Source organism: Eriocheir sinensis, chromosome 33 (assembly GCF_024679095.1).
Source record: "Eriocheir sinensis breed Jianghai 21 chromosome 33, ASM2467909v1, whole genome shotgun sequence".
Taxonomy (NCBI): Eukaryota; Metazoa; Arthropoda; class Malacostraca; order Decapoda; family Varunidae; genus Eriocheir; species Eriocheir sinensis.
The window spans coordinates 7,336,605-7,361,135 of record NC_066541.1 but is presented as its reverse complement, the minus strand read 5'-3'; the positions used below and the strand labels follow the sequence as shown (position 1 = coordinate 7,361,135).

The window sequence follows — 24,531 nt, the reverse complement described above, 5'->3', positions numbered from 1 at the left end:
TCACTATTTGGATGGGGACATAATGAAGAAAATAATAACAACATTGATTAGGCCAAGGTTAAAGTTTGCAGCGGTTGTTTGGTCACCACACAGGATAAAGGATGTAAGGAAACCCAAAGGATTCAAAGGATTGCATCTAAGATGGTACTAGAACTATCAAACCTGTCATACGAGACTAGACTGGAGGAATTGAGCCTATCAACACTCAAAGAAAGAGGAGACCTAATAGCATTGTACAGGAATACAAGTGGAATGGACGTGTTGGATAGAAATGATTTGATCAAGACAGAAGGGAGGAGGCAACTAAGAGGACATAGCAATGAACTGAGAAAGGAAACTTGTTTGAAAGACCTAAAGAAGTTCAGTTTTCCATACAGTAGTGTGGATACATGGAATGGAGTAAGCAATGACATTGTTGAAGTGGGCAGTATCCATAAAATGAAGGAAAAGTTGGACAAATATTGATTGGGAGACAGGACTGTCCAAACTTTAGCTCAGGACATGTATACTACAATAGGTAAATACAAATACTGTAAGTATATACACACACACTAGGGAAAGTGCTGGGGGAGTGGTCATGTAATGCTGACTTGCCTGATGGGCGAGCCTCCCATAACCCACTTAGCCAGTGGGGTACCTCTTTGGCCGACTGGTAAAGGAGTGGCTCTCCCGTTACGCTGGTCGCGGGTTCGATCCCCGGCGCCGGCAAAACCTTTCCTTGTCTGGATTAATTTCTCGTGTGTTTCGTTACGCGCAGTGGTAGTGTGGGAGTGGAGAAAAGAGCAAATTCTGGCATTTCAGTCAGCACAAGGACGTGGTGATCCTGAAGACCCAAGTTCAAGTCCTGCTGTAATGAGCTGCCAATTTTTAATCATTGCCAAGTGATAGATTGCCCACATCCTAGCCAGGTTTCTAATAAACCATAACTTCAGTGCCTCTAGCTACAGAGCAGTAAGGGGCAACATGGACCAAGGGCCAGGAAATCATCAAGTATCACTGCAGCCACTTCAAATTTGTCTGCACAGTTAGTTGGCTGAAGCCACCAACCATGTCCTACAAGAGAGCCTACTGGCACTATGGGATGGTTATAAAAAAAATAAGCACAAAAATATACATAATATTCAAATTATGGCCAAAATAATTCCTACCTAGCTAATTTATATATATGTACTTGCATACTTACACTGCGTCAATTGCTTCTTTGTGGTGTGAGCCTTTGGGAAATGCCAGACTGAGGCAAGAGGGGCCCAGGTAGCCATGAGACATTATGTATGTGTCACACTTCCCAGTCTGCAGAAGACAACAATACACAGTTCCCAGATGCATCCCCATTTCTTTTACTGAATTGTTCATAAAGATTTACACAGACAAACAAACACTTGACATACTTTAGAGTAATAATATTGTATTATTCCTGGAAGGCCAAGTTTGTAAGAAGTGGAGGCATGCTGCCCTTTGTAGGTGTTATCTATTCCTAGCATGACCTCGTCCACGTAGTACTTCACAAGTTGATCCTTCAGCCGGCCAAGTGAAGTGCTTGGATCAGCTCTCTGAACGAATTAACAAATTACAGCTTAAGCCTTTGGATGGAGAAATGGTGAGTAGATATCTATAAACTAGCAAAACTACAATGGTCTACAAACAGGCTGTCTTCATCCTATCCTGACACACCACATGCATCTCTTATATAGCTCATTTACACTCTGTGCAGCGTATTCATGAGTGCTGTGCTACATTCCACATCCATGTCTTTGATGCATATGACAGAATTAGAAGAATATTATTTCAAAACACTTCTTTACTCTCTATACTCACTGCTGCTTTTTGTAACTCTCCCAAAGCACTTATTCATTGTCTGCCTTTCACTATGTACTCTTTTTCCTCACTTCTCCCTTCAAGCTTTCATGCTTACACAGAACTGTCCCTTATTATTCACTCACTTCCTCTTCTCCTAACAAGACCTTACACTCACTTGTACTCTCTGCTGTAAGTCTGTATAGCCTTGCGAAACTCAATTACTTTCTTGCTCTCTTGCCATTTCAAATATCATAATCTTACTCTTGCCAACAGTTACTTTCAATTTTCTCCCCTTGCAAACCCTATCATATTCATCTACACTCCTTTACAGCATCCTCTTCTTTCTGCCAACAACACAGTATCATCTGCAAAATGGCTCACCACCAAAGACTACTCCATACCTTCCACTTTCAGCCATGGGCTTGACTCCCCTGCCCTGGGTTTCATTTTTTCTCACATAACCATCCTTAGTGACAGCACACAACTCTCATACCCACACCAACACAAGAACTCTCACTCCGCACCCCATTCACACTCAAGAAGCACCCACATCCTTGTAAAATGACCAGATCCCTCCACGTTAACATTCTTCCACACCATGTAGCTTGAGGACACCCCATAAACTCTTCCTGTCAACCCTGCCATAAGCATTTTCAAAGTCCAGGAAAGCAAAAAACAGCCTCCTATCCTTTTCTAGGCTCTTTTTAACATGAATTTTCAGTGCAAAAATTTTATTCACACATCCCTTCCCTTTCCTAAATACCCCTTTGTTCATCCCTTACACTTTTATCACTGTAATTCTCTCAATGAAAACCCTTCTAAATATCTTTCCTGGCACACTAAGTGAGCTTATTTCCCTAAAACTGTTACAGTCATCCCTAATTCTTAACTGAAAACTGAAAATTGTAAATTAAAGATGTAGCTGTCCACTTTATGCTGTCATGAGAAATGGCTTGGACTTTCTAACATCTTGATATCAAAGAATTGGTGATGGAAAAATTTCTGGTAAAGACTCATTATGGTTTGGGATTGGGTCTGAACTGATCATTCTACTTGACTAATCTCTTAGCATGCACAGCCTAAAATGAATATGCTATTAATTCTCAAAAAACATGATTTTTTCCATATATTGAAGTATTGGTGATGAAGCAATATAATTATGACTGGCTGTTTTTCATAATAAGTTAGTACTGAAAAATAAATTTGCTGATGAAAATTGAGGAATTTGGTAGCCTGGGTTCAGTTTTGGTAACCTTGGCAGGAGTTGGGTATAGACTATAGAGCTTTTATTGCACCAGGGGAAGCCAAGCCATACCATAATTTGAAAGTCAAGAGTCGAGTCTTTATAAATGGCGATGGGGATGTTTGAGTCAGCCAACTCCTCCACGTTGTTGAAGGGAATGTTGGCTCTCTGAATGGTGAGCATGGCCTTGAGGTTGGAGCGATACATGGTGTCCAGGATGAGAGAAGCTATAAGCCACAAACCTCCAATGTAACGGGTCAGCCCCCACACCGGGTTCCAAAACACACCTGTAATTATTGCCATTAATACTATCAATATTATTATTCTCAGCATTATTGTCTACTTCCAGCCAATACTGCAGGACAAAGGCACACACTCTCCACCTCTCTCTGTTGGATGATAGTTCACTCCACCCTCTGGATAACGCACTAATAATTCCTCCTCTTGCCCTGGTTCTCTCTGTCTTTACTTATACAATTTCTGGGGTACCACTCTGTTATTTATTTTATTTTTAAAGCAAAAGAGGCAATTCTAAAGCAAAATAAAGAAAATCACCTATGCATTGCTCCTGCAAGAATTAAGTTGTAAGGAGGAGGAAATACATATGAAGATGAGCTGTTTCAAAGAACCATGCATGTGGAAGCCCCTTCAAATGAGATGCGTACTCCATATAGGGGCGGACAAGCCCTTCTTCATATAGTTAGCAACTGAACAGAGATAAGTGCTGGTGGAGATGATACAGATTGCCTAACCTAAGGGAAGATGATTTGGCAAGAGATGAGATACATAGTTTTCAGCTGAAATTTTGAGTTAAGGAATGTTTTGTGTAGAAGGGGACAGCTGAGGCTTATCAAAGAACAGGAGATATATATCTGGAAGGTTGTGTACGTCCTGTTGTCAGATTTTGAAATAAAGTTTGGAGGCATTGAAGAACACCAAGTTCCATTTACCCCATTCAGAAATGATTGCAAGGTCAGAGGTAAAGCTTTCTGTAGGATCCAGCCTTGAATTGTAAAACTCCTCTTGTGAGGGTTGTTTGTTAAAAAATGTGAAATCATGTACAGTAGAGTTATTGGCATAAAAGTAGATAGAATAGTTTGTTTTGCAAAGATCATTAATTAAAAAAGAAAGTGAGAAATAGAAATAGAGACCTGCAGTACACCACTGTGTGTAGGTTTAGGGGTAAGACAGGAACTGTTTAACACAACAAAAATAGAAACTTGAAAGGAAATTGAAGATGAAAGTACAGAGAGGGATAGAATCTATATGAGGGTAGTTTAGAAAGCAAAGATTTTTGCCAGACTGTCAATATCTTTACCAGTAAAAGGAATGAAATGTCCAAAAGTCATCAAGTCTCTCTCATCTTTTACAGCTACCACGGATAATGGCTGATACACCCTTGTTTTCTAAATAATGGCAGAATGCTACAGACATTTTATTTCACCCACAGAATTTTTCCCTTGGCATTGGTCAGCTGCCTGGCTACCACTTCACTGGCTCGGGTTCGAAAATCTGGCCTGAACAGTCAGCATGTAGCTCACCCAGCTGTTCATTCCCCCTTTCAGGCTGGTCGATAAATGGGTACCTGGGAACACTTGGGGAAGGTAAAATGTATGTGGCAATTCAGATTGTTACCTACCACAGACTCAAAGGGCCAATGGATAGGAGATGAGCACCATAGCCACACGCAGCTATAGAGAATGCAGTGCATCCATCTATACTTTTACATAAGAACATAAGAACGTAGGAGTCTGAAAGAGGCCGGTAGGCCTGTACAAGGCAGCTCCTTTGAACCTAAGCTCCTATGTATCTAACCCTACCTAATATTGCTGTCCACGAATTTATCTAATCTATTTTTGAATGTGACAATTGTATTGGCACTCACCACATGACTGCTAAGCCTATATACGTAAAAGATGACTGATCTTTCTCAAGTGCTGACCTGGGTTTATAAGTGGTATTCACAATGAAAACAGCCTTATGACATAGCCTTTTACTTACTGACAGCTAGCAGCGTTGACCACGTCCAGAGGAAAGACTTTTTCAGTGCCCATAACCAGCCACTCCAAAAGCGCCTCAATGCTGCCACATTCTCATACTGAGCACTGCTTTGCCTATAATAGAGCACACTGATTTTTCAGAACACAAATGAAACAAATTATTCTATTCAAAAGTGCCCTAAATATGCAAAAAGCTTTGAAGGCTATAACTTCAACTTCAATTCAATCTGCAAAGCAAGTAGGTTTTCATATCAAATCTATTTCTTCTGTAGAAAGGATTTCTTGGTTTAACATGATATCAATTAAGACTGAGACATCTTGAAGTGGGCATTTACTTTTCTTTCAATAATCATATCTTACAACAATAGATTGGCATTGGACATAATTATGGTCATTATAATTCAGACATAGTATATGAAGGATAATGCCTCCGTTTCATCATTGTAGGAAGGCCTTGATAAGACAGTTTAGGGAGCTGTCACCTAGGAATGCTTAGTTGTCAGTAATAATAAAACCAAATGTCAGAAGAAAATGTTAAAAAGTATTTTACTGAAAAATATGCTGATAATATGCTGTATTTCATGTGTAGAGGCCCGGGTACAGAGCAGCCACTGGTGCAAAGAGACTATATATAGTCTTCTTGCACTGGTGTGTGAGGTTTCCCTCCCTCTGTACGTTGGTTTGTAACTTTTTCCAGTATGACTCCTTCTAATACATATTTCATTTGCAGCTGCATAAGAATAGAGAATCTATTGAGGAAAATCATTTTGTGCAGATTTTTGATGAAAGAGATGCATCACCTCTGAGTCATGCACTGGAAGGTGTTAGAGATAAGCATGCCAAACAGGAAACAGGAAAACCAAACAGAAAAACACTGGAAACAGTTGCATCACCTTTGAGGGCTGTGCCAAGAGACCTCACCAAGCATGACGAGCACCATGGCGCAAGTATTCAGGAGAAAAGCAACACCCACCAGCAGCCACACCTGTGTTAGGACACTGTTAATTATTTCCGTGTCTGGTTTCATGTGAAAGAACTAACTTAATTATAAGCCCTTTATAGTCACAAGGCTGCTGACATGTTATAAAATGCATGAAAAATATTGTCAAAGTCTAGTGCAACTATATGTCTAAGGCATTATTTTCATGCAATGCAGTTTCGGACCTTTTTTTTTTATAGCAAGGGAGTCAGCTCAAGGGCAAAAAAAAAAAAAAAAAAAGCCTACTAGGTGCTACTCTGACAACAACAACAAAAAAGTGGTCAAAAGAGAGGTCAATTTCAGGAGAAGAGATGTCTTGATACTCTTCTCTTGAAAGAGTTTCAGTCATAGGCAGGAAGACATACAGATGAAGGAGGGCTGTTCCAGAGTTTACCAGTGGAAAGTATAAAAGAATGAAGATACTGGTTAACTCTTGCATAAGGAATTTGGACAGAATACGGATGAGCAGGGGTAAAAGTTATTTATTGATAAATCATAATGCCTTAATTATTATGTCATGCTTATAAATGAAAAGGACTCTTAATAATCATGTTGCTGGCAAAATCTCTACTTTGGCCATGGTGATGATTTTGACCTCGTGATTCTAAAAGGCTCATGAATTTATTTAAATCTTAATGTGTTCTATAACCCGTTTCAGATTCAAAGACCTCACGGGGTGTTGGAGCAAAGTGCCTTAGCGACCTAAAAGTTAAAAGATAGTAGGCAGAAGTTGGAATCTGAACCTTTTCTATATTTTTTTCTTACAGTAAAGGAAGCAATTTAAGGATGGAAAAAAATAATAGAGAAAAAAACTGCTAAACAGTGCCGGCCCCTATATAAAAAAACTAAAGTTCAGAAGAGTGGCCAAAAGAGAGGTCAATTTCAGGAAGAGAGGTGTCACGATACTCTTCAATCGAAAGAGTTCAAGTTGTAGGCAGGAGCTAATGCAGATGAATGGAGGCTGTTCCAGAGTTTGCCAGTGAAAGGGATGAAAGATTTGTTTTTTTTTTTTTTTTTTTTGTTTTTTACGCCTTGGTCTATTGTGCCGGTAAGCTTTCCTGGTGGGGCCTAATGGTTCGCTGTCAGTAAGAGGAGGAGAGTTGTTGAGACAAAGAACCCTAGACTCCACTCTGTCCAAGAGAGCTGTGTGAATGAGATGCATACTCCATACTCCATACACCATACGAGGGTGGCAAAGACCCCTGTATATGGATAGCATCTGTGAAGAGGAAAAGAACTAGTGGAGACGACACAGAATTGACGCCCAATCTCGAGGAATCTGCTTTAGAGAAAAGGGGATATGAAGTTTCCAGTTGAGATTTTGAGTTAGGGATAGACTGTGGATGTTATTGTTGAAGGTGACAGCTGAGTGTTGTCGAAGAATAGGGGATAGGTGTTTGGAAGATTATATCGAGAAATGAGTCATGTCATGAATGAACGACAAGAGTTTCTCAAGTTTGATTTTGGTTTACGTTCAGGCACAACTTCAAACAGAGCTAATATTGACTCACAAGGGGTGTGTAAGGCATGAGGAAACCCGCAATGTTGGGTTCCACACCTGGCCGGATGTACATGGCAGTCATTTCATCTGTGTAGATAGGTTCACTGAAGTCCGCGGCAGGCAGCCTTGCTGAAGACACGGTGAAAAGTGCCCCGGTCATGTCCACCTCCTGGAATAATAATAAAACAAAAAATAGTATATATATATATATATATATATATATATATATATATATATATATATATATATATATATATATATATATATATATATATATATATATATATATATATATCAAATCTATTTCTTCTGTGGAAAGGATTTCTTGGTTTAACATGATATCAATTAAGACTGAGACATCTTGAAGTGGGCATTTACCTTTCTTTGCATGTTGGCAAGAAAATTGTTTGTCGGTGTGTGTGTGTTGTATGTTCTAATAAATTTATATTGAAGTCCCCAAACAGTACTATTTTGTGGTGATTCGTGTTGTTTTTTTGTATGACTGCATTTAGTGTGTGTAAATTCCTCTACTGCAATATGTTTACTATTAGGTCGATATATTGCACATATTAGAAAGCAAAATGTTTTAGTGAAAATTTTAAGTGTTAATTTCAATATTTCAATAATAAAAGGGAAATAAGTGCAAGAAAATGTGTATGCCCTACTTCATTTAACTCCGATTTTCTTATGTGTATTTTTACATTATTATTACAGTTTTATGTTACTGTGATGCAGAATTTTCTCAGGATAATGATGGTGGTCCCTGTTCTTCTTCAAAATGAATGTTGAGGTCAGGAAACAGGGTGGGAGTGAGGTGTGTGAAGTCGTCGGTGTTGGATGAACTGGGCACACTAACGGCCCAGGCCGGCGTCACTTGCAGGGCCTCGGCGAGCATTTTTTTTTTTTTTTATAGAATGTAAGTCTGCATGTGCCTTTCTAATACCCATATTTCATCTCATTCCGGCACATAAAGGTACGTACATCCGACTCCGCAAGTGTCTGTACATAAGGAATTTTGATGTATTGCATGTAACTAACATGAGTACCCTAATAATTTTTCTAAATAGCCTAGCACCGCATTCGACAGTTATTATTTTATACCTGTCAAGTCTTACGTTTTTTTGCGTAAGTCTTACGTAATTTCGGTGATTTTCAAGTCTTACGGCGTAAGTTGAAAATCTTACGTTTTTTCTCCGCTTGCGATGTGGGGTTTTTTTAATATGTTTGTTTTAAACAATTTGAAATATATCATACGCGCCATATTTAAATTCATGTGAGCGTGCTGAGTAACGGTTACTGTTAATAAGAAAAAGTGTTTCAGACTGTTCGTGATGTTTTACCTCGTCATCATCATCATCATCATGTAGAAGACATTCATTATCGCATTTCTAAATTGAATTCATGTAATCTGGTATATTTCTAACTACATTATATTATAATATAATATAATATTATACAATATTATAATTTCACGGTCACACACACACGGTACACACTGATACGCGTCACTAACATCGCCAGTGAATGCGTCACCGTGGTATAGTTGCCAGATACCGCCACCAGGCTAAACATTCTGAAAACCGTGACACTACTCTCTATCATCGACTGTACTTGCTCCCGAGAGCACCCAGCTGGTCTAGCCGTTAGATCGTCGCAGCAGTATTGCCGGCCAGGAATAGGGGTGGGCAGGTACCGGTACCAGTACCGGTGCTAACGGTACCAGCTTAACGGTACGGTACCGGTACCAGATTGCTCGGTACCGGTACCAGTTGCTCGGATTTATTTATTGGATTCATTGATAATTCTTCATGTCCGATTTTTTTTTAGGTTGCTAATAAATATTGTTATTGTTATTAGACTATGATCGAGTACATCCATAATAACTATACATGCTATTTTTTTTTCGAAAAAATAAATATTCACTTCATTCAGAGAGAGAGAGAGAGAGAGAGAGAGAGAGAGAGAGAGAGAGAGAGATCACCACTTAGTGAGTGGATATCTCGGTGATATGGGTAGTGGGTACTCGATCATAGTCTAATAACAATAAAAATATTTATTAGCAACCTAAAAAAGAAAAAGAATCGGACATGAAGAATTATCCAGTAACTCCAATAAATAAATCAAATAATGGAAACGGGAGCTGTGATGGAAACGGAAAGCAGGACAAAATGGTGGGAACTTGGGGAGACGGTCAGCGGGGCAGTGACTCAGCGTCTACACCAGGGTTGCCAACTGGCAGTTTTCATTACCAGATTTACCACAATCTGGTAATAAAAAACGAGTTTGGTAATGAATTACTGTGTTTTGGCAATCTGGTAATGGGAGTGTAAAAATTTGGTAATAAGTGAATATGTAAAGAAATAGGAATAAAAATTATATATATATATATATATATATATATAGAGAGAGAGAGAGAGAGAGAGAGAGAGAGAGAGAGAGAGAGAGAGAGAGAGAGAGAGAGAGAGAGAGAGAGAGAGAGAGAGAGAGAGAGGCGCTAGACACGTTCAGTTCCAGTATGGGACGGGGCTCTTACAGGCCCACGGACAACACGCCTAACAGCGAGCCAGTCTTCATCCTGCCATCGTATGTGGTGCTTGTGATTTAGGTTTTGGAAGTATAACATTGGTGATACGACATGTCTAAATGGAAAGGCACGTATGACTCTACAAGAGTGTAACTTGTATGTACATTGGATTTATAATTAGCAATAATTAAAAAGTTTGGTAATGAAATGACGAATCTGGTAATAACTGGAGTCGAACTTGGTAATGCCTGTCGTACAAGAGTTGGCAACCCTGCTACACACAGGGCTCATACCACATGGAGGCGGGCGAGCACCGAGTGATCATTAAGCTTCCCGGAACCCAAGTGATCATGATGCTTCGCGGTACCAGTACCGATAGCAGTTATCGATACCAGCGATAACTGCTATCGGTACTGGTACCGCGAAGCATCATGATCACTTGGGTTCCGGGAAGCTTAATGATCACTCGGCACTGCGAATTGCCGCTAGTACCGGTACCGTTTGGATCTTAGTGACGCTCGGCGCTCGCCCGCCCGCCTCCATGTGGTATGGGCCCTGTGTGTAGACGCTGAGTCACTGCCCCGCTGACCGTCTCCCCAAGTTCCCACCATTTTGTCCTGCTTTCCGTTTCCATCACAGCTCCCGTTTCCATTATTTGATTTATTTATTGGAGTTACTGGATAATTCTTCATGTCCGATTCTTTTTCTTTTTTAGGTTGCTAATAAATATTTTTATTGTTATTAGACTATGATCGAGTACATCCATAATAACTATACATGCTATTTTTTTTTCGAAAAAATAAATATTCACTTCATTCAGAGAGAGAGAGAGAGAGATTTACATAGAAAATTAGACCACACAGACCCCTTGGTACAGACTAGGTGGTCTGTCCTTAAACCTAAGTGATTTTACATTAATCAGAAGGCTCCTAAACGTTGCATTTCTACTCTAGTTGATATTAAGTTGAAGGAAGAGAGAGAGAGTTTTCTTTACAGGAAATTTGTTTGGGAATTTCATCAGAAGTCATTAAGAAAAAAAACTCCTTTGGGTACCAGTACCGTTACCGATACTAACGGTACTTGAGTTTTCGGTACCGGTACTACCGGTACTCAAATTAACGGTACTTGCCCATCCCTAGCCAGGAATTGCCGGGTGTAAAGCCGCCTTAAACTTTGAAAATACCGTGTGCAATGCTGTCCTTCACAGAGGCAGGCAGTGACTAATGCTCCTTACCATCAAACAGCAAATAAGCTTGAGGGTCTGTTTAACTCGCAGCCTTAATTCCCATCACTATAAAGCCTCAAAGACAATTCAGATCATCAAAAATCTAAAATTATTTCTCCGTGAAGATTACGTAATATCTAAGCATAAATACGTGTGTGTGTGTGTGTGTGTGTGTCGCTGACTAGCTGACCCCTTGTCGCTGATGGACATGTCTCCCGTCCCCACCCAGCCTCTCTCTCTCTCTCTCTCTCTCTCTCTCTCTCTCTCCTATTTTTTTAGGTATTAAAAATCATACGTTTCCACAGCCACTGACGTGACAGCTCAACTGCAGTGCCTGCGGACATACGGGCTTTGATAGAATACCCTAAGTCTATATACACCAAGTCAAGTCATACGCAGGTTTGTGGGAGGAGACACAGCCGAGGCGTGGTTTATGCGTGACACTGCTTGGAGCCAAACTAGAGAATGTAGAAACAGGGAGTTAGAGAAAACGAAGAAAGGTGGAGTAATTTAAATCAATCACTTCATCATGCCCTCCCTCACACCCCACACCGCCGTTTGTAGGCAATGGAATTACAGTCACGCAATAGCACAATAAAAAGACATATTTTTTCGTCAGTGGCTTGCCTGAACGCGCTGTGAAAGGAGGCGAGAATGCACATCCAGACTGCACATACGGCACCAACTTTAGTCATCCCTGAACTGGCGGGTTTTTTTTTTTTAGCTTCAAGTGACGTCATCCCGCTGCTCCGCCCCAAAACCGCCTCCTGCGCGTACCGGTCGCAGTTTTGAAGCAGAGTGACTTGACTTGGTATATATAGACTTAGAGAATACCGCTGCTCCAGCCAAGGTCCGCGGTCGACGGCGCCATCATGTGAGCGTTTATAGCCTATTTTTACGTATAATTTTTTTTATAAAGAACAAGATCTCGGCTGCCAGGAATTTTTTGTTTTTGGTTTAAAGGCATAACAATCTCCCCTAATAAGTGCAGTATATTTTTAAATGTATCATAGTTTGATAAACAACTTAGAGTTGCTCTTGACTAAATTTGAACGAAGCTAAAAGCTCGTGTCAAAATGTAACGACAGAGCCTAAAGAAAAAATATTTATTAAGCGTTAGCGACGGGCACTTTTGATAAATATCTATCTTAAAATTATGTAGAGTGCACCTGTGACCACTAATCACCACAACAGTACGATTTCGATAGGATATAATAATTTTCATGTCGCGTGGAGGGGTTGCCAGATGTCGCTTTCTGAACGAAGCTTACTGGACAGTGTGACACTACTCTCTATAGCCGACTGTACCTTCACACGTGGGAAGAGCCGCCGGGAGCATCAAGACGTAAACTGCTAGTAAATCCAAGGGCATGAATTCATCCCAGACACCACAAAAGGCTACTACCATATCCTAAAACAACAATGAGTTTGGTCCATTAGCCTAATATTGTAGAAATACTTTAAGTAAATGAGTTTTATCATAAGTAGTATTGATTGATTGATTGATTGTTCATTGTTGCATTTAACAACAAAGGAGAAGCGAGGAACATGCCATGCAGGCATTACATAGTGTGATTATATAATACACGAAAATAATCGTTCCTTACCTCCTTCGATATCTCGCAGAGATAAACATTTCTCGTAATGTCGCTGCCACTCTCTCAAAAGTTGTTTTCCGTAGACTCAGCTTCTCATACAGCTTATTATATCTTGTGGGTCCCATAAGTATCTATGCTGCTTCACTTCTAGTAATGCCGCCTCGGCTTCCCGCCCGGCTCCAAATCTTGTTGTCTGTATGTGTCATTTCTTGTTTTATTGGCGCCGACATGTTTACCCAGCCGCCAGTCGCCAATACAAGACGGACACGCTCAGCTGCAGAGAACTTGCAGCGAGAAGGGCTCCCAGACCCAGACCCAAACCAAATATGCTGCCGAGCCTGTATTGGCAGCCGCGAATTGCCAAGTGTAAAGCCGCCTTTAGTGTGTTGGGGGGGGGGGGGGGGGGGGGCGGTACCTCGTGCACCCTGCTTGAGTCCGTCGGAACCATACCTGTTAAGTCTTACGTTTTTTATACACAAACTTATGGTCTCTAACGCAAAATCTTACGGCAAGACACCACAGTAGCTTGACAGGTATGTTATTTACAATTTCATGTTGTTTCGATTAATAATTATTATTAACATGCAGTAAATTATTAAGATCCTTCATATGCTCTTGCAGACCCAGATGTCCTTTAATATACCTGGAATGAGCTATTAATCAATGAATTTAAAAAAACATAGATCGTTCGAACATGATGTGATTATGTTATTTGATACAAGCTTGTCTTTCGTGTGCTTGTATGTTAGATTACCGATGCAAACGACTGAGTTGCTTTTTGTATACATAAACATTCAAATATATTATTGAAAAATAAGCTTGAATGTCTATTAAATTAGTTGATTTTCACGAATTCACGAACTAGAAATGCCCAGGTGCCACATCCATCAAAATTCCCGCTCTGTTGGTGGACGGATGCATTGAAACAGACAATACCTACCCGCCGCTGCACGATGCCCATCATTCCCTCCCACGAGCCATTGGGGGTCAGTCGGCCATACACGCGCTCCTTCGACATCACGTATTCCAAGCTGAAACACACGCGTACGGCATTCTTATAAGCAATATTCATGTGTAAAAAAAATAAAAATGCCTGCACACCTGTATGTGGCTGTATTTTATAGTAGTACAGTTAATGTGATGCACAAACACATGAACGAGATCAGTCGCTGCTCTCTCTCTCTCTATCTCTCTCTCTCTCTCTCTCTCTCTCTCTCTCTCTCTCTCTCTCTCTCTCTCTCTCTCTCTCTCTCTCTATATATATATATATATATATATATATATATATATATATATATATATATATATATATATATATATATATATCCGGGTTGATGGGTGGTCTTCTGGACAGCATGTAGGTAGTCTTAGGCCACTCGGCGGTGACTGAAAAATACCAGGTGGTAGCGTGGGGATTCGAACCGATGTTATCCATAGCGCGGCGTATGCGGGGCCCGCACGCTAACCACTCAGCCACCGCCTACCCTATCTATCTATCTATCTATCTATCTATCTATCTATCTATCTATATATATATATATATATATATATATATATATATATATATATATATATTTTTTTTTTTTTTACAACAAAGGAGAGCTCAAGGGCACACAAAAAAACAATGATAAAAAAAGCCCGCTATATATAGCTCGATAGCTATCTAGCTAGATAGATAGACAGACTGATATGGATATATATATATATATATATATATATATATATATATATATATATATATATATATATATATACATAGCTGGGCACGATAATATAAAACCTTATTCCCGATAACCGATAACTGATAATGAAAAACCTTAACGGCGATAACCGATACTCGTTAACTAGAGACACAAATATTGGCGATAACCGATAACCGATACCCGATATAAATCCACAATTCCGATACTAGCTAGCGATAAGTCCGATAGGCGAAAACGATACTATATTGATATTTCAGATAGAACAACATTGATGAATTCAAATTTTCATTATCTGTATTTTAGGAAACTTACAAAACCTTAAAACCACACGTTGACACGTACATTTGGACGGTAATACTAGAAATGCCTGAACCGGTGTTGTGTTATTTGGCGTCCCCACCGTCAAAAATTGTTTACAAACACTGGTCTCTCGTGAACGGTGCATGCTCAGACCAGCAAGCGTTGACCTGTACAGTCTCACAAAGCTTTCAAACCGTAATTAAGAGTTGCAGGAAGGCTGAATCAGACATATAGTACCACTACCACCGTCCTCGCTGTTTTTAGAACGACACTCTGTACGAGTTGTATTTATATGTACAGAGTGTACGTCGTTCTAGAAACAGCGAGGATGGTGGTACTGTATGTTTGATTCAGCTTTCCAGCAACTCTTAATGTGTTAAAAAAGCATTGTGAAACTGTACAGGTCTACACTTAGTGGTCTGAGCATGCGCAGTTCACGAGAGACCAGTGTTTGTAAACTAAAGCGCCAGCTTTTGACGATGGGACACCAAATAACACAACACCGCTATCATGGCACTATCATGGCATGGTCACAAACGAATATGGAATATCAAATTTGAGGCAGTGAATAATCATTTTTAGGGCAAAGTTAAATGATTTTTCTCTATGATATATTGATTTTTGAGTAGCATAAAAAAAATAACCTAATGTTTTAATTTTCATGATCTAAGTATGAAATCTCATCACCGAAGATATTTCATACCCCGAAGTTTTTTCATACAACACCGGACCACGCATGCGCAGTAGGGAGACAACGTTTTTTTTCTGAGAGGAAAAAAGTAGCGATTATCGCTAGTTTGGTTACAAAAGTAACGAAGATACCGATATATATTTAAATAAGTAGCGGATGGTATATATATATATATATATATATATATATATATATATATATATATATATATATATATATATATATATATATATATATATATATATATATATATATATATATATATATATATATATATATATATATATATATATATATATATATATATATATATATATATATATATATATATATATATATATATATATATATATATATATATATATATATATATATATATATATATATATATATATATATTTAGATATAGATATACATGTGTGTATATATATAGAGAGAGAGAGAGAGAGAGAGAGAGAGAGAGAGAGAGAGATATGGATAGATAGGTAGATATCAATGGAGGCATAGGCCGGGGGCGCGTCGCCTCATCTACCCTACGACGCCTAGCCCGGGGGTCCCTCAGGGAGAGTCTCCATGCAACCACCCTTCCCATCCTGACACCTCCTGGCAGGACCTGTCGACTTGCTCAAGTCACGAGCTTCGTGGGCGTTCCCTTGGTCTCCTTCACTCAGGGTTGTCTCTTACAGAGACTCCGATGAGCAGGATTAGCTTCTGGGTAAGGTGCCACGTGCCCGTATAGCCGGAGATGGCATTGACGTACTATGCAGGTAATATAATATGTAGAATCAGTCTCACGGAATAGTCGCCGGTTTGACACAACGTCATTCCAGCGATATCCCATGATTCTGCGTAGACAGTTATTACCAAAGGCAACAATCAACAATCAACAAGGGTAGGCGGTGGCTGAGTGGTTAGCGTGCGGGCCCCGTATTCACCACGCCATGGACAACGTTGGTTCGAATCCCTACGCTACCACCTGGGATTTTTCAGTCACCGCCGAGTGGCCTAAGACTCCCCACATGCTGTCCAGAAGACCACCCCATCAACCCGGACTCTAGAAGAAACCCTGTTTGCCCGATTTTTAGCCTGAATGCATTGAGCCCTAGGACGGAGGTCAGCGCTCACCTCCGTCCTAGGTAGCGCTCACCTCCGTCCTAGGGCTCAATGCATTCAGGCTAAAAATCGGGCAAACAGGGTACTTGGTTTCATCTCAAGGAGCGTAAGCAATAGGAGCGCTGAAGTCATCCTCAAACTTTACTTAGCACTAGTTAGACCTCATCTCGATTATGCAGTTCAGTTCTGGTCCCCCTACTATAGAATGGCTATCAAGATGTTAGAATCTGTACAGAGGAGGATGACAAAGATGATTCAGGGGGTGAGAAACTTGCCTTATGAAGACAAGCTGAAGCAGTTAAATGTACACTCGCTAGAAAGGCGAAGGTTGCGAGGAGACTTGATCGAAGTCTATAAATGGATGAAGGGATTTAATAAAGGGGATGTCAATAAGATTTTGATAGTAAAAGTGCCAGGTAGGACGCGTAGCAATGGTTTTAAGTTAGACAAATTCAGATTTAACAAAGACATAAGCAAGAATTGGTTCACCGGTAGTGTGGTGGACGAATGGAACAGGCTTGGGGGCCATGTTGTGGGTGCCAATACCGTAGATACATTCAAGAAGAGGTTAGATAAAGCCATGAATGGTGAGGTAAGGTGGGGTTGAGTGTACAGGAGCTGCCTTGTATAGGCCAACCGGTCTCTTGCAGACTCCTTACGTTCTTATGTTCTTATGTTCTTAAGTGAATCAAGAATGAGTTCCGGGAGGCAGCATGAGCCAAGCATAACTGGCGCCACTATAAAACAAATGCCTGCGCCATGACGGGCTTGGGCCGACCACCAGGCCCCTGAAGAAAGCCTACCGGCGCTACAGGCGGAAATGTAAAAAAAAAAAAAAAGATGAAAAAAAAAACTTCTCCAAGTCCCCGATTTAGTGTTCATGTCTCATAGATACATAGATAGATTAATAGATATATAAATTGATAGATAGAAAGATAGATAGACAGAAAAATAGGTATATAGATAGATAGACAGATAGATAAATAAATAGATATTCAGTTCCTCACCACAGGCGCAGGTGCTCCGCCAGGATGTCCAGCAGCACCACAACGGGGCCGGTGAACGTGTGGTTGCCTGGTGTTCCGGAGACGTGAATGAGGCTGGGCACCTGTTGATTATGTTTACATCTTGTGGGCAAAATACAACAAACCTTCTACTTAAGTTAACGAGCCTATATTGACGAAAATCAATCTATTGAACCATATAAACCTACGGAGCCGAACAATGTTATTTTCTTTATTTCACACTTTTCATGTGATCACTAATTCATAAAACAACATCTTCTTTCCAAATAAAAAATAACAGTTCGTACGTAATTAAAACAATATTAATGTACGTAAATATTATTGTGTGCCTTTATTTGATGCAGTACCTTTAGTTATAATATATTTACTACACTCGGCAACTACAGTCATGCACAGGTGTGTCAAGCGGTCTTCTCCCTTGGCAGCTCATAATCATTCAGTCAGACTGTCTCTAACAAAGCTCCGGAGTGACTGACAGCTTAGATCTTTTACTAGACATGAGACAGACCAAGGGTATCACAAATATAAATATTATAATGTAACACCAGTCTATATTAATGGAGACAGGAGAATGCTGAACAAGAAACCAAAATGTAGATCGAAAGTGTTTTGAAATTCTCCTCTTGAAAGTTCCAGTCGTTGGAAGGAGGAAATACAATGGAGCCAAGGCCGTTCCAAAGTTTACCAGTGAAAGGAATCAAAGAATGAAGGTGCTTTTTTTTTTAGTTCACTCTTGCTTTCAATTAATGAGTTGAACAACGTAGGAACGAGATGCTGCAAGGCTGCGAAACGTGGGAAACGGTAAACGACTCAACACCTAGCGACACTCCAAAATACTAAAACAACCTTAAGGTAGCCTGGAATGTTCCCAAATCAAATGAAATCCCATAAAAAAATTGTCGAACAAAGCTGGTGTATCAAAAGTATTGCCTAAAAACTCATATCGAAATAAGGGTGTTAAAGAAATAGCTGGATTAGTATAGATATCTAGGTAGGTAAATAAAGAGAAAATAGTAGATGAATAGATATAGATAAAAAGAATGAGAGCAAACGGTAAGAATTACCGACGGAATAACAATGCCCAGTCAGTGAGGAGCCGCACGGCAGAACAGACAACGGGTCCGCCGCTCCTTCTAAGTGTGTGCCGCGCCCCAATGCTTGGCGGCAGCTGGTTTCTGTTTGGCCTAAGGATTTTAGAGTATACCATCTAGATGATCCCTTCTTAACAACAATAATGCCCGAATTCCAGGCAACAGGCGGCTCGTGCACAGCTCTCAAAATATGAAGATTTGCAAATGGGTCGTGGCGTGGGATTAAGGTAAAGTCGGGGGCCTATGCTATAGCTGCGGAATAATACTCAAATCAAAACTGGGTCACAAAGGAATTTTGAAGAACACTGGACAAGAGGACCTACCCCAACCATCAACGCCGTCAGACACTTAGGGTGGCGGTGCTTGTCCATGGCTGACGATGGCAGTGACTGGAAGTAAGCCCACGAACATCAGAGAAGAGGACCACAGACCCTCTGTCTGGTTCTCGCTGGCTGGCCCTCAACTAATCATCGCCCCGCCCACTCTTTTCCTGCCTGAGTCGCGGGTTGGTGAACTTCGAAGAAAAAAACATTAATTTTATGAGGAAAAAAACATCAAAACCAATCATTAACTAACAAGCCCAGCAACTTCACACACACACACACACACACACACACACAAGCGTTGCTTTGCCAGGTTTCACGGCGTGGCTGGCAGAAGTTCGAGCCCCGCTCAGGCCGGGCTTTTTCCTTTGACTAAAAGTGGTTACTGCCCCCCCTTGAGCAGGAGGATGGGGTGTGTGGTGTGTGAGGTCCTGGCAGTACCCAGAGATCGACTAATGAGCCTTGCTCTAATCGAGAGGGCACTTGATGGCGATTCTCTCTCTCTCTCTCTCTCTCTCTCTCTCTCTCTCTCTCTCTCTCTCTCAAGTCACCTTACACTACGCACTCTTGGTCACTTCCCTGCCTACACTTATATACTCCACCCAGCACTAAGCTCTGTCCCTCTGTGCACTTTGCCTCCACTGAATTTCCTTTCCTATTTTCTTCCCCTGCTTGAGCGCCGCCATGCGTGTTTACCTCCGCCAGTTCCAGAGAAATCCCCCGCCACACAATAAGCTAGGGGACCCGGGGCAATACCTAAATCAATGTTACCTCATGTAATAATCTTATCAGTCTTGCCTGTAATATTTACCTCTGACAAAATGAGCACTGCAGAGTCGAGATGAAGCAGACGGCCGCCAGTTTTCCCTCCTCACAGCTGCTATCCACTTCCCCCGCTCTTCTGGATTCGCTGGAAATCTATAAAATGACACAGCATCTCTCCCGTGTCAGTTAGAACATCCAACCGCACAGCATACGTAACCCATGACGAATACAGAGAGCACTTGTTTAGCCGCCATCAAGGTTTGTTTTGATAAGTGACTACCACCACTGACCACCAAGATGGCCATGCAGGCCCGCGCTACTCCCGCACCCCCACTGATGACGTCAGCTGCAAAACCTCTAGAAGACGTGTGTGTGTGTGTGTGTGTGTGTGTGTGTGTGCAAGGATCAAAGAGTGTGTGTGGGTGTGAGAGATATTATTTAAGGATTTTTCTTACGAAATTGTGAGCGTCAACTGCACGACGATTATGTTTCTTTAAAAAAATCTTTTATGAATGCTCTTGTTTCCACTAGTGCACGATCTGTAATAAGATTTCTGCATTCCATTAGCTAAATACTTGCTTGGCTTTGGTCGCCAGTTTGCATTCTGGAGAGAGAGAGAGAGAGAGAGAGAGAGAGAGAGAGAGAGAGAGAGAGATTAATTTCTCTTAAGAAAAAAAAGTCACTGAAAAATAATAGCCTAGTTTTCTTGAATGCATAATAATAACTTAGTATTCGTAAATGCAAAGTAATAGCCTAGTTTCATAAATGCAAACGAATCGCTTAGCATTCTCAAATGCAAAATAATAGCTTTGTAATTCATTTAAATTCATAATAGCCTACTAGTTTCTTTGATGCGCTAGCTGGCATGGTCGATGACGTCATTGCATAACACTGTCAAGCGAGAGTTAAACGGTGGTATTAGGCTGGGTTCACACGAGCCACTTTTAATAGTCAGTGGTCGCCACAAAAAGTGGCCACCACAAAAAATGGTTGCCATGAAAAGTGGTGGGTAGGTGCACCCTGCACACGAGCCACTCGGTGGCGGCCACTAATGAGGTCAATGCGTGACGTTATGGATCTCGTAGAGGCAGCAGCTGTCTGTGCTCTCTTGGCAAAAAGCGCTGAAGAAAGTACTGCCATGGGTTCACCCCATATATACTTAGCAACAGACTACTGCGTGTAGCATTCCACACATTATTTACAGAGCTAAAAGAACACGATAATTTTTTTACTACTTCAGGAGGTCACAGGATAGGTTTAATCATCTTTTGACAATAATTGGTCCACGTATAACACGGCAGGACATCAACATGAAGAATTATGTCCCAGTAGAAGAGACTTGCGGTAATTTTAATATAAGACTGAACATGAATATTATGTCACATTAGATGTAATTTATTGACATAATTCAGCAATCTTTGCGGTTACATAACATTTTCCCCTTTCTACTTCCGGGTAAATAAAACTACCACATTCAGTAATTAATCCATACCAGAATCAATTAATATGCAAAACTGTGAAACGAAATGAAACATAAGTTCTGAAAGCATATAAGAGCTTATCCATTATATCCTGAACAAAAGTTATGCGTGAAAGTCATACTTATACATCATTATGACAGTTAAAATTCAGGTGTTCAAGTGTCGAGACAGAGGGAAAGCGGCGGTGGCAGGGTGGAGGCCGCCGATAGTGGCTCGTGTGCACGCTGCCATTTGAAACAACGGTTTCTATCCCTGGCCACTGTGGCCGCCACAGTGGCGTGGTCGGAAAATGGCTTCGCCGGCCACAACTCGCCACTGTTTTGTGGCGACCACAAAAAAGTGGCCCGTGTGCATGAACCCATTGAGATGTGTGTGTTCTATTTTGACCATTATTTTGTGGCGGCCACTGACCACTAAAAAGTGGCTCGTGTGAATCCAGCCTTATTATATATTTTTAAACCATATCAGAATTTTTGAGCACGTTATCAATGTTTTCTTCGTATTTTCTTAGCGAGGACGTTGCAGGAATAAATACAACATTTATTCAAATGCATAATAGCGTTGTAAACCACTTTAGCTGTCCCTGACTAAATTTGAACGAATTTAAAAGTTGTTATCAGTGTGCACAACTGACAAATTCATATCTTATAAATTATGGAGTGTGTATATGTAGTGGCATATCTGAACAGTAGCCTCTTTCCATGCGGTGTATTTATTTTAAAGTCGGGGCCGGTGAACGAAACTCAGTGGACAGTGTGTCGTCACTTGTGTCCCACGATTGTACATACGTACGTCCACTGTACGTCGCTGAACATTTGATTTTTTTTTTTTTTTTTTCGTTATCCTTTTGCTTTTTTTAATTTTCGTTATCCTTTTGCTTTTTTTAATTTTCGTTATCCTTTAGTTTTTTTTTTCGTTATCCTTTTGTTTTTTTTTAATTTTCGTTATCCTTTGGTTTCTTTTAATTTTCGTTATCCTTTCGTTTATTTTAATTTTCGTTATCCTTTTTTTTTTAATTTACGTTATCTTTGTTTTTTTAATTTTCGTTATCCTGTTTTTTTTGTTTTCGTTATCCTTTGATTTTTCTTTTCATTTTCGGTACCTTGTTTTTTTTATTTTCGTTATCCTTTTGTTTTGTACCTTCCTAATATGTATGCGTTTCAATTTGTCAAAGAAACTATACGCAAAATAGATATAGGACATAATAAATTGGTATATCCCGTAACCATAGCACTTTTATTTTCGCATTATTGCTGATATAAGTCAGACCTGTCGTTCATTACTCTGTCCACCGATTTCCGTCACCCAGTAAGCTCCGGGGATGACACTCGCTTTGTCCCTCGTATTGTGCTGAACTTCCTCCAGACACTCAAGAGAATAGATTATAGTTGTGGTCTTTCAATTAGTTTAAAGAAATTCCGATATGCAGCTCCAAGCTCTTTCGGGAAGGGTACTGTGTCAAGTCAAACACGTGATCAGATCCTTGGTGAATTAAGACAAAAAATTATTTAGACAAAGGAAGTTTTGTTGTTGTTGTTCTAAATACCACGATAGATTTGCTTGGAGCTTCTATAATTAATGTCAGATATTTTTTTTTGTCTCTGAAGGTTATTATCTGCCAATTTCTGGCTAATATGGTGCTGATCACATGTTGATTACATTCCAAACTATTTTATATTTACAAATGCATGAAAGGTAATCCTTCCTTTGTTTTCATCTGATGACCTTTACTTCTCTTCCTGACAGTATTAAAAATTAACAATAATTAGTTATCCACAAAATGTCATGTCCTGATGCAATATTGTTCATCACGTGATCATTATCATCATCAACATTATCATCATCATCATCATCATCTTTGTAATCATCATCATCATCATCCGTCCATAACAGAAGAACATTTCTCAACGTTCTCTACGTGTCTGTTGTTAGTGTCTTCCCTCTTGCTCCATCATATGCTGTAATAACTATTTTATCGTCGTCTGGTTCTCTCTAGGCCTTAACTTCGCTAGCCTTCCTGGGTTGGCACATTTTTGGTCATCTGTTGTCAGCTCTACTCATTATAAAATAGTACCTGCCCAAGTCCAATGCTTGTATTTATTCATCACAATAACATCTCCAATCTTTGTCTGTTCCTTAAACCCTTATATTCCTCCCACGTCTCTCCATGTTTTACCTTTATCATTTCTCCATTTCCTAGCTTTCTATATTTCTTCGTTAGGGAGAAAGTTCACTTCACCTCTAAAAGCGCAGAAACATGAAAGTACAATAGCCAGAGACACAATAGAAGCATTAACACTTGCAAACACTACAAATAAATGAAAAGCTGGAGGAGGTAATTAATATATTATATCCGTATACCTTTTAGTGGACCTAAAGAAGCAGGAGGGGAGGGGTTGGAGGGAAGCCAAGGCTTGGGCTGCCGCAGGAAGCTTTGGAATTTGCCGCCGCCCGCGGCCACTTGGATTTGCATATTTCATTACTATTTTCACGCGAGAGTAAAAGAGCCAGGTAGGACGCATGGCAATGGTTTTAAGTTAGACAACTTCAGATTCAACAAAGACAGACAAAAATTGGTTCACCAATAGAGTGGTGGATGAATGGAACAGGGTTGGCAGTTATGTTGTGGGTGCCAATACCATAGATACATTCAAGAAGAGGTTGCATAATTTCATGGATAGTGAGGTAAGGTGGGGTCAGGCCTACAGGAGCTGCCCTGTATAGGCCAACCGGCCTCTTGCAGACTCCTTACGTTCTTATGTTCTTATGTCACGGGCCCGCCTAGACAGCAGGTAGACAGCAGCTGCTGACCGGGGTCACCAGTGAGACATCCAGTAGAATATTTTCCTTCGACCGACTGACTGACAGCCCGATTTCTATGTAAAGGTAAAGTTGGGAACATCCGCTAAAGTTGCTCGTATCCATCTCCGTCCCGTTGGCCCTTTGAGCCTGTGGTGGGAGAGAACACAACCCGACACAGGGCCAGTGTAACACCCAGGTTACCACAGTTTACCTTCCGCAGGTTTCCCCAGCTACCTACTTATCGACCGGTACGTACTGAAGGATGCGCAGCTGGGTGGGCTGCGCACACCGACGGGCCCGGGACCGGGATTTGAACCCAGGCCCGCAGATTCGTAGTCAGGAACCTTAACCATTGCAAATCAGAGGCGGA

General features: G+C 40.5%; 1 protein-coding gene across 2 annotated transcripts in view; it reads right to left on the bottom strand.

Moving 5' to 3' along the window:
- Window positions 1-19,293, bottom strand: part of LOC127006673 (glutamate receptor ionotropic, kainate 5-like) — a 21,910-nt gene extending 2,617 nt beyond the window's left edge. Inside the window, exons 1-9 of one of the 2 annotated variants that reach the window (XM_050876861.1) lie at window positions 19,114-19,291; window positions 17,682-17,782; window positions 13,808-13,898; window positions 7,531-7,689; window positions 5,934-6,025; window positions 5,042-5,154; window positions 3,113-3,327; window positions 1,389-1,550; window positions 1,184-1,290 (exon numbers count right to left, since the gene is read on the bottom strand). In XM_050876861.1, coding sequence (XP_050732818.1) covers window positions 1,184-1,290; window positions 1,389-1,550; window positions 3,113-3,327; window positions 5,042-5,154; window positions 5,934-6,025; window positions 7,531-7,689; window positions 13,808-13,898; window positions 17,682-17,782; window positions 19,114-19,161 — 1,088 coding nt within the window. In that variant the 5' untranslated portion in view covers window positions 19,162-19,291. Of the gene's footprint in view, window positions 1-1,183; window positions 1,291-1,388; window positions 1,551-3,112; window positions 3,328-5,041; window positions 5,155-5,933; window positions 6,026-7,530; window positions 7,690-13,807; window positions 13,899-17,681; window positions 17,783-19,113 lie in introns of both variants that reach the window. The other variant, XM_050876862.1, reaches the window with a different exon arrangement.
- Window positions 19,294-24,531: the final 5,238 nt, after the last annotated feature.